Source organism: Rhynchophorus ferrugineus, unplaced genomic scaffold (genome assembly GCF_030347505.1).
Source record: "Rhynchophorus ferrugineus isolate W39M unplaced genomic scaffold, kcgeb_rfMv2 rfM4, whole genome shotgun sequence".
NCBI classification, from domain to species: domain Eukaryota; kingdom Metazoa; phylum Arthropoda; class Insecta; order Coleoptera; family Curculionidae; genus Rhynchophorus; species Rhynchophorus ferrugineus.
In genome coordinates this window covers 34,419,648-34,431,190 of record NW_027472583.1, presented here as the reverse complement: position 1 = coordinate 34,431,190, position 11,543 = coordinate 34,419,648, and the positions used below count along the sequence as shown (strand labels likewise).

Below are 11,543 nucleotides of genomic sequence, written 5' to 3'. Positions count from 1 at the left end.
ACTTTTTATTGTCAGCGATCTTTGTGTTTTGGACTATCGTACGGGAAACATTTTTTATCGTTGGTTATGATTCATTTCAGAAATTATTCGATTTATTTACGTCTTAATCGCACATCGCGCATGTTTATTCGATTGATCATGTTTACCGCACTCGACTCATGAAAAGCTCATACACCGAGATTATTTTTGTGGTCAGCTTTGTGTAAATCATCAAAACAGTTTTGCGATAGATACCAATATCGGCACTGCCGATACGCATATCTCACAAGGCTTTTCAAACTTTTCATCAATATTTTCAGTGATGAAAAAACCTGGCATATCTTTCAACAATTGACCAGGGTATTAAAACCTTATTTTCTTTCATCATTTCTTCATTTATTAAGACAATTAGAAAACGTATCCAGTTATTTAATTGAACCTGACTTCTGGGATATTGGACCTTAGCATCCATATTATAACAATAACGAACATAATTAGGGCCTATTTTTTACAATTTAAAAATATGTATTATTATACAATTATACTTATTGCATTAACCGTTAAACACCTTAATATTTATAAATTCTTTAAAATGTTTACAAAACTACTGTTGGCGGTTGGCGCAGTGGTAAAGGCGATAGTCGCGGGTTAGAATCCTGCCGGGGTATGGTCGTGAATTTATGTTAGTGATTGTTTAATATTTGTGATTGACCTAGGCAAGAGTGCAAAATCTGACAAGGAAAATGATCCCGGTCACGCACTGTCAACCAAATTGGGTAATACCGATATTGTACGATTGATACGCCAAAGCCGATTGGCCCATATATCAATATTCATTCACCTCGCCTATCATGGTTCCAGGTGATCCTTCCGTAAACCTAGCCAGATTCATAGCTGTAATAAGGCACGCAGCCTCCCTCTCAATTCCACTACATCGATCTCATCTTGCACATAATCCCGTTCCTTGGCGGAATGAGCATTGCTCCCAAGTGATCAGAGAGAGGATACCGGCGCTATTACGCTTTAGATCATCTCCAACAATAGAAAATGTCATTGCCTTCAAACACAAGCGTGGCTTAGCTTAGAAGAACCATTAATAACGTCAAATCGTCGTTCCGGTCAACCTTCTCCAAAAGCCTCAACTATAGTTCCTCTTCAACAGAATTTTGGAACAAGGTTGGAAAAATCAAAGGTCGCTCATCCAACTCTATCGCTGGATTTTATTCTGAAGGCACTTGGCATTCCAACCCATCCGTTATTCCAAATATCTTATCTGAGTATTTTGCCTGAGTACATACTTATTTATTACGCGCTCAAGTCTCCAAACTTTGGAGAAAGGCACCTTCAGGGGACATTAAACCACCAAACCAAACCATCTTTCTTCCTGGTCCTCTTCCATTTGATTCCTTATCTCTCCTTCAAAGTAATCCATTTCTGTCGGAAGCGTAACTGTACCCGCATCCATTCCTTCTCTCTTAATGATACTCCAATCAAAACTGTTGATCGTACAAGGTTTCTGGGGCTCATTTTCGACTGCCAGCTGTCCTGGAAGCATCCCATCAACGAACTTAAAACTGGCTGTTCTGAGTATTTTGCCAGAGTACATATTTATTTATTACGCGCTCAAGTCTCCAAACTTTGGAGAAAGGCACCTTCAGGGGACATTAAACCACCAAACCAAACCATCTTTCTTCCTGGCCCTCTTCCACTGGATTCCTTATCTCTTCTTCAAAGTAATCCATTTCTGTCGGAAGCGTAACTGTACCCGCATCCATTCCTTCTCTCTTAATGATACTCCAATCAAAACTGTTGATCGTACAAGGTTTCTGGGACTCATTTTCGACTGCCGGCTGTCCTGGAAGCATCCCATCAACGAACTTAAAACTGGCTGTTCCAGAAACATGCAAATGCTACGTTGGCTATCCAGCCGGCACACTGGTGAAGATCAGGAAACCATACTCAAAAAATATTCCTTCATAATCCTTCCTAAGCTAGACTATTGCTCCCTACTGTTCGCCGCTGCTGCTCCAACTTACCTTAAATCCCTAGATCCCAGTCAAAATCCTGTACTCAGAATATCGCTGGGATCCTTTCGATGGTCCCCTGCAATTAACTTGCGTAGTCTTACATCTACCCCACCACTTTCTTATCGTAGGGATTTACTTTCAGTGAAGTTTGCTCTGAGATCGCTTCCTCTACCATCTTCCTTAAATCTGACCTCTACTTGGAGTCATCCACCCATCCTGGACCGTCTTATGCCTAACAACTCCACTCGTACCTCTCATATAATTGCTGATCTTCTTCCCAGGGCTAAAATTGGCTTGTCGCAACCCGCCCCCCCCTTGTCGACCACCCCAATTTTCCCCCTTGAACCTTCACTATCACCTTCATAAACATATCTTTATGCCAATTTTACAAAAGAGGCCATTGTCTTTACCTTATTCGGTCCAAGTTCTGGCAACTTCTCCCCTCCTACTCTGACCACAAGCACACATATATCGATGGCTCCAAATTTCGTAGCGGGCTTAGCAGTGCATTTGTGGTGGACAACCGGACATTCAGTTTCAAGCTCCCTGAGCTTAGTTCAGTATTGACCGCTGAACTTTTCACGATATTCAAAGCTTTATCCTACATCACAACAGAATCATCCACAATCCAAAGAATGGCTAGTCCTGACCGACTCCCGAAGTGCTCTCGAGTGTTTCTTGGAACAGAATTTCAACCATCCCCTGGTCACCGACTCACGGTCAATTATCCGCACCCTCTATCTGAATGGGATCAGGACAAGTTTATTGTGGATCTCTTCTCACGTTGGTATACCGGGAAATGACCGCGTGGATAGTGCGGCTAAATCGGCAGCCTCATCTCCCCTCCCCATAATAGATGTTGGTGTGTTATATTGACTTTATCCCATTTGTTTCTTGTTTCACCACAACATACTCCTTGAGGTTACAGCTGATTTTTTCTTCTCTCTTCGCGTTCCTTCGTTTCGTCACCATGCCGTTGCTTTGAATCGACTGAGATTGGGCCACTGTCGTTTCTCGCACGGCCACTTGATGACTTCGAGTCCGCCTGCTCACTGTGAGTTTTGTCACCGTGTCCCTATTTCAGTTATATAACAGGAGAAAATACAGACAGACTCCTTCGGATTTCTATGAGATATTCGTTTTTATTTTTTCTCCATAGAATCTAGCCCATGCTAAGTTTAGTGTTAATAACCAGATAACCATTACCGCTTCGTATGGGTGCTGATGTGTACTGTCTGGATAGAACCTCTAATTCGTTATGGTTGTTTGTGGTCCTGTATTTGCCTTCATTTTTAAAATGTATATACACTGTTTGTGTTTTTAATTTTATTTATTTATTAATTTATATAAACATTTTATGTGTGCCCCCCCATATCAACACCGTACTGTTGTATAGTCGCGAAACGACACCCGTCAAAACGACCAAAAAAAAAATTATTCACATCTAATATATTCAGAATTTTCACAAGATGGTGTGCTAGTCCAATAATCGTCAATAAATCGACCACGGTGATTACTGTCATGTCAATGTATAACATTATGTCAGGTATATGTGTAATATGTAAATTAAAATAACCAGAATAATTGTTTGTTCATTTTGTCTATTCAATATATCAAAATGACGCATCTGGATAATAATATTAAATATTCTGCAAATGTATTTAAATCACATATTTATAAACAATGCCTCAAGCATTACTATACAACAAATGGAATAATAATAGTCCCAGAATTAATATTAGCAAAAGCATAATAGTTGATACTCTCTGAACACTTAGGGTTATTAAAATAAAAATAAACTTTATTTGAGCTTTATATCACCCAATAATAATATTGAATAATAACATTTTATTATATATATTGACAATTTGGTGTAGCAATATTATAGTTCATCTTTGTCAGGGAAATATTTATCTGAATGCTTGGCTACAAGAAGTGCAACTTTCTGTGATAAGCCTTTACAACCAGTTTTTGAAAATGACTTTGAACTATCTGGGCCCCATTCGACATAGTCCAAAATCTCTCTGAAAAAAAATTACTTAAAAATTAGAAATAAAATCAGAAATGTCTTACTGAATATGCTTTTTATCAGGTATGTGAACATTTCTAGCCTTAAATTCATCTTTTATACATAATCGAATATGTTTTTCTTCTAAAGGTAGGAATGGTATAAAGTGATCAATGAGATTATGTTTGATAGCATCACTGTGAAAAAAACCACCTAAAATTAAGTAGTAAAGAAATAAATCATAAAAATATATATAATTAAAAATATATAAGCAAGTTCATAAATATGTCAAATATCAGAAAGCACCTAACAATTCATTAAAAATATGAGAAAACAGTGCTCTCTCTTTTTACACCTTTTTCATTGAAGATTCCTTTCTTAATTAATGGTTCAAAATCTGCTAGTGTTAAGTCCTCCCTATTTTTGCCTTCAACAAAATGTAAATCATGATAGTGTTCATTGACTATATCAGCTCCTGTGTTGGAAAGAAATAAGAATATTGATTTGGTATAGTCTACCCCATCGACATCATCACGGTAGTCAATGTAAGGTTTTATAGCATTCAACACTTCAGGTATCATTTTATCAACTTCATCAAATATAAATAATTGGCGAGAACATTTTGTCACATTGTTTTTTAACCACTGATAAAGATTTTCCTAAAAAATATATCTTTGAATATAAATAACATCCTAATAGACATTAAGCATACTGACTTTATATTTGTTTGTATTAGCTTCTTCAGAAAAATGCATTCTTCCTATAAAAGTATGAACATATTTACTCTTTATTCCCTCCCTATATATGTTATCAAGAATAAATTTAGAAACATAATTTTTTCCGGTTCCAGTCATACCATGAAAACTTAGAGTTAATGCCTTTTTAGGTTTATAATGAGGATTTAAATGACCAACAATAGCATCAACTGCAGTTAATAATAAAGGTTGACCAAAAACTTTTTCTGTTAAATTGTCTATTAGCCCTAAAATATATATACATATTTATATATATGGTAATGGGTTTATATCAAAAGATATATCATACTTTGTTTATTGAAATATATCCAATCATCATTGCAACATTCTCTTACGTAACAATAAGGATTAACACTATTTATTTTTGGCCAATTGAAACACCTGTTGCCTTGTATAAGCCATAAAATCAGTACAACTAGTAAATAAAATTTAGATATCATTTCATATATTTATTTAGGTAAGAAATAAATTTAATTTATATTTAAAAGTACTATTGCAAAATAATGTGGAAGTTTTTATCATTACTAAATAGGTTAATTTCGATATACTGTAACAAAAATGTTAATATTGCCCTAATATAAAACTCTTCTTTCAAATTAAGACAATGAAGAAGAACAGAGCAGATGTCTACTTCCTAGTAGAAAGTTTCTATGAAATTCTATTATTTCAACTCACTCCCACAGAATCACAAAATACAGAGGAATTCTCAATATTTTGTGCACATAATATACTATACTCTGTTACTCATTCCTATCTGAATTTTACAGGTTTTTATCCATTCTTCAATTGTGGATAAAATAAGAGGTAATGTTGAGCAGATCTAAATCATATAAGAAAAAGTCTATCAGTGTAGATATGAAGGAATATAGTAATACATCTTCCTTATCAAGAAAGTAACACTTACCGTAGAAAAGAATGACACTTCTTCGTAGTCTGTAGCCTCTAGATTTGAATGGAAATTAGCACTATTAGGGATGGCAAAAAATATCGATACATAATTCCTTGTTTCACAAAATATATGTTTTTATGGATACTTTTTTGAACGATATATCAATATTTATGTTAGTCGATATATTTTCGAACATATTAAAGATATTTCTTAAACACAATAAAAAACCTTTTAATTATTTTTGATAAACCTTTAAAATTGGTTTATTTGTTTTAAGGATTTAGTTTTTACAATATTTAGAGAATATCGATTTTTTAAACCGATATATCAATTTTTTTCTTAAAAATATCAATGTTTATCGACGAATTTCGACAAATGTCTTAGTTGTTGCAAAAACATTTTCGATAGTTTTTTTTCCTACGATATATCGATGTTTTTTTTTTAAATATCTAAGATGATCTGTCGGAGTAACATCTAAATCTTTTCAATTTAACCGTCTAGGAACGTCATTTCAACGTGCGATGTTGCCAATTATGCTCTCTAAAATATTATATTATATATGAGTAAGAAAGAAAGTTTGGTAAGTAGGGATAGGATACACATTTGATTAAATAGGTAAATCAAATTACTGTGGAGGGTCAGAACATGGAACAGAACAAACTTCTCTATTATGAAGACTGCAGGTAAATTTCTGCAACTATTTTTAATTTTCGACTTTTCTTCTGGATCTTTTAATAAATCTACTATGTTTTAGGAAAAAAAAACCTGGAGGACATGAAGACTTGTACTTCAAGCAGCCTATTAAAAGTGTTAACCGATGTTCTACTATCAGTGAAAACAAAAATACAGGCTTTAGGCAGAGGACTTATGGAATGTACGCAGATATATGAAATTAATGAGAAGAGAAATTAATACGTCAAGAAGATTTTACTCAATTAAAAGAAAATGTCGGTCTCAACCTTCGTAAAGTCAAGACATGTTTTTCTCTTCTCGAAAACAACTCTCTAGAAATATAACAAAAATACATCTGTATTTTTAGTTAACGATTCCATATTCAAAAAGTTCCCAGGTACACGTTACGGCGACACAGTCAAACCAAAGTGAACCGAATACATGCCGCGAAAAAAAGAAGCGTTCCAAGTTTCGCCCTTATAATACCTAGAGAATTAAAAGAACTAATCAGGCACAAGAACCGTTTAGCGAGAAGAGTTCGCGCCTCACTGGACCCAGAGGATAAACGCACGGCGCAGCGCGCAATCAGAGAAGTCAGGGACAGAGTTAGAGCTCCTCGCAAACGCGTTCGAAAATCAAATGAAATGCAACCCACCTCTGGGCCCACCTCAACAGACATTATCCATCATAAACGACACTATCCCCTCTCTAAAGAGGAAAGATTTCCAGTCAGTTCTGAAGGGCCTAGTCTCTCCCAAAGACCTTCAGCTCTCCATAAAACGTTTGTCCTCCAAAAAAGCTCCAGGCCCTGATGGTATAACAACAAACCATCTAAAAAACCTCACTCAGCAAGCAGCTATCTCAACTACAGGCCAATCAGTTTGATTAGTTCACTCGCCAAAATTGCCGAAAGGGCGATATTAAACGCTTTAAACGATTTCACAGACGCACATCACATAATTCCAAACGAACAATTCGGTTTCCGTGCTAAACATTCATGCCTTCATCAAGTTGCCCGTGTCGCAGCAACTATCTACCAGGAAATGATAAAAGGTCGAAAAACAGGAGCCATCTTAGATGTATCCAAAACTTTCGACCAAGTATGGCACCACGGCCTAATATTTAAAACTAAAAAATTAGATCTACCGAATGACCTAATATCCCTGATAGATTCATACTGGAATGGTAGGATGGTAGGTCCTTTCAGGTGAGGATCGGTGACGCAGTCTCCTGTCGTAAACAAATCTCCGCAGGAGTACCGCAAGGCGCTCCATTAGCCCCAGCCCTATTCAACCTTTATATGGTTGATTTCCTGTTCTACAAACTTTCCCACACAGCATTTTACGCAGATGATACAGCTTTCTTCACAACCGGGTCACAACCAAGCGATAGCGTGGTACAAATTCTGGTGGCTTCAGATTAACCCGAGCAAAACTCAGGCTGTGCCGTTCCACCGCAAGAAGGAGTTTCGCGCCTATCGCCTCCAAATCGATAAAGTCCATATCCCTTGGCTCCAGAAAGTCTCATACCTTCGGTCTCCAGTTCGACCGCAGATTTCAATGGTCTGCCCAAATCCAGCATGCCATTTGCAAAGGAAATGGCGTGTACAGCTTATTATTTCCTTTACTCTGCAGAAAAAGCAAACTCCCAATCCCACACAAAGCGACTTTATATAAAATGCTAGTCCGTCCAATCTGCCTCAATGGAGCACAGGTGTGAAACAGGTATGTCTCGAAGAGACAACTTGAACAGCTCCAAGTGTTCCAATCCGAAAAAGTCCGTGCGTTACTCAGAGTCCCATGGTTTATGAGGAACGTCAACACACACCTCGAATCAGGGATTCCGTTTGTGAAAAATTTCATAAACGTGCTCAGGAACCTTAGAACACGATAACACCTTAATAAAATCCCTACCCGTCCACAAACCCCGGTAGTAAACAAATTACAGCAGTCCCAGTCGTAACCCCAGGGTCTCTGTCGCCCGCAAAACAAACATATCCCGAACCTGAAGCGACATCAGCCGAAGACCATTTGGTTCTAGCTGGTCAATCTAGAAAACGAAAAAAAAACCTTATAATACCAGGACAGTAAAAACAAGAACTCTTGTAAAAATACATAGAAGTGTCAAACAAAATGAACCCAACTGCTCTTATGAATGAAAACAATGTGTTGAAAGCAACTAATCAGCAGTTAAACCAAAATGCAATGAACAACCCGAATGGACAGCAGTGAAGAATACATAAATAAAGAAGTCCGAGATGACACCTTCCCCGCTAGTAAGAAAACATCAAGGAAATATTGTACTGAATATAAAAAGAAAAGAAGCAAGAAGATATAATTCCTCTGCCTCCCTCGATTCAGGTAAGCAATATTGGTAATTTTAATCAATTCAGAACACAGAAGAAAAAGGAATAGCCACTAACCCAGTACCGTGCAAAGCTCTGTCAATTAATGACGTTAACGTTACTTGTAAAAACAAGTCCTTGTTGTCAGAAACTAAATAGATTTAGCGTCTGATTTAAATAGAACATAATAAAGAGACGACGGATAATCAATTCAATAAACTCGAATTCGACACATAAATTAAAAAGTGATAAGTGGTACAGAGTAGTTATTAGAGGGCTACTACCAACAAGTCAGGATGATATTAAAGGCGAGCTAGACGCTCACTGACATAAAATCGGAACCGTTACGCTTATAGTGAAAAAAACGATAAATGCAAATGGCGTAAAACTTTCTAAGGCCTTTCCGCTGTTTTACATCGATATAGTACAAAATGAGAACAACAAAACGATTTATGAGGTAAAATACCTAATAGATTGTAATGTAGCGATCGCTAGAACTTTTTTCTATGGCTACAACCCTTTAGGTCACCACCCATTCACCTACATAACCTACATCGAAGTTAAGGGTTGGCAATGCTGGTGGATTGGTACCATGCGGTTCGCGGCTATAAACGACCACCACGACGACGTCTTTTTTGCCACCTTTTCTTTTCCTCTACCCCTTGTAATCGTACCACTTCCACAGCGCTACCATACTTCCTTTACCTAACCTAATATCCTGTCAATTCTCCCGTCGGCCACATGTATCATTTAATATCGCAATAAACAAGTTTTTGTTCAACCAGTGTGTTTTTGAGTTCCCGTGCGAATTCCTTCCACAAAATAGTAATGAGCATTCGGACACTTCGCATCGACAACCACACATTCTGACCGACCGACCAGACGAACATTCCTACAATAAAATAAAAGTAGAACCCCCGAAGAAAAATGATAGTATTCCCTAATGCATAAACTGCCAACAGCTTGGATATACTAGAACTTTCTGCAATAGGGAATCTATAAACGTGAAGTGTGCTGATAAATATCACAGTAATCAATGTAGTAAGTAGCAATATGTGCGTATAAAGTGTGTAGTGTTACGAATCAGTTATGATTCGGGTCGGGATGGAATTAATAACACCACTTATGGCTTTGGAACAAAAGAGAAATTTTATTTACATCTCTGGTCTTTGAACAACAATTTTGAACAGACTCGATACAAATTACAGAGCCATCTACTAATTCTTCTTTTCTATACTGGCTTTTATATCGATATAAATCATATATTTACCTAGGGATGCAAAAAAAATATCGATATTTATTTATATATATTTTTGGATATTTTTTCAGAATAAATTAAATACAATTTTAATACACCTTTAAAATTGGTACTTAATTTTGGGGAATGTTGGTACCCCATTTTAAAGTTTACCAAAATATCACTATTCTTTAAGAGGTTTAGAAAAAATATATATTTTTAGACTATTTCACTATTTTTATTTTTTCTTATAATTAACGCGATTTTTTATACCAATATATATACAATAAAATTTTTAATTTGAAATATTTTGTTTCGCTGTCTAGGCCCTCTGGTGTCTTTATGTATATGTCCTTATCAATTGTGCCGTTTAAGAATGCTGTTGGAACGTGAATTTGCTGTATCTTCCATTTCTGCTGAATGGACACTGATATGAGAATTTTAATGGTTTGTAGCCTGCATACTGGAGCATAACTGAATTCTTCACCACTGAATGGTACTTGGAATCCTTTACCTACTAATCTTGTATTTTTGTATCGTTAATATAGGCTTCATTAAAAGTTGTAGGTTTTTCTTCTGTTGAAGTAAGCAGACATAGTCGTCGAGTATCCTTGGTCTGGAGATTTTTCTTCCAGAATTGGTTTCCTCCAATTTAGACAAGATAGGTTCATTTTCATCAGGTTCGTCATCGCTGTTTGTTATATGCTCTTGAATGCTTTCTTCATCATCACTCACATTCTTGTTTTCTTCTTCCTCTTGCAAAACTGGCTGTATTGGTTTTTTTACAGATTTTTCTTTGGAATTTTCTATGCACGCTTTATATAATGTACTTTCATACTGTATACCCCACCATCACAGCTTTTCTTGCTTTTGGGTCTAGTTTGTTGCCTTATGGTAAGATAGTATAACATGCTCGGCATCCAAATATTATTGAACATACTCGATATAAATTACCCATTCATTCTTCTTCTGTTCTACACTGGCTATTGTATCGATATAAATCATATATTTAACATACATGTTAATTATAAAAAACTTCAGCGAAATAAAATTACAGCTATACAACGATTAAGACAACTCGACAAAGCTCAAAGCTCTGCAAAACCTGTCTGATAGTGAGTCCCTGTCATTAAAAAAAAATAAACAGCAATTTCAACGACAAAAGAATGTATGCGACAAAAAAATGATAAACAAATTGAAGTAAAAAAGCAGGAAACTGTAATCGAGGAAATTGTAAACTGACGAGCCAACCATCGTCGACATGATGAAATTGCTCAGTGAATTTCAGACTCAAATAGGACACAATCACACCCTTGAAGAGAATTATGTTGAATAAAAAGAACTAATTTTGTCAAAAAATGTGTTTTACTATGGTAGACATGGGATTTTTCAATTGACTTGTTACAGAATTTGCAACAAGACGAGATAAAACAAGAAGAAATGCTACCTTTTCAAAGCTGCGCTATTTAGCATTGAAAAGAACGGCGCTGAAATAAACATAGGAGCTATAGACCAACAAGATACAGTCCAAGATACAAAATAACAAAACAACAATACAGCGACTTATTTGTTAAATTGGTTCCAAAATTTGGGGTTCACGATTAATAACACCTGGAAAAGGACACGGATTAC

At 36.2% G+C, this 11,543-nt stretch overlaps 1 protein-coding gene and 1 long non-coding RNA gene across 2 annotated transcripts; one reads left to right on the top strand and one right to left on the bottom strand.

The window, feature by feature from the left end:
* Nucleotides 1-3,806: 3,806 nt before the first annotated feature.
* On the bottom strand, nt 3,807-5,728 carry LOC143196348 (torsin-1A; the record flags this gene model as incomplete). Its single annotated transcript, XM_076404012.1, has 6 exons — nt 3,807-4,030; nt 4,080-4,227; nt 4,370-4,673; nt 4,731-4,996; nt 5,059-5,184; nt 5,674-5,728. Coding segments are annotated over 6 exons (1,041 nt in total), but the record flags the coding sequence as incomplete, so codon positions are not given.
* A 570-nt stretch (nt 5,729-6,298) lies between these two features.
* On the top strand, nt 6,299-6,762 carry LOC143195126 (uncharacterized). Its single transcript, XR_013005476.1, has 3 exons — nt 6,299-6,341; nt 6,413-6,532; nt 6,698-6,762. It is a non-coding gene; the product is annotated as an uncharacterized LOC143195126 (long non-coding RNA).
* The last annotated feature ends 4,781 nt before the right edge of the window (nt 6,763-11,543 follow it).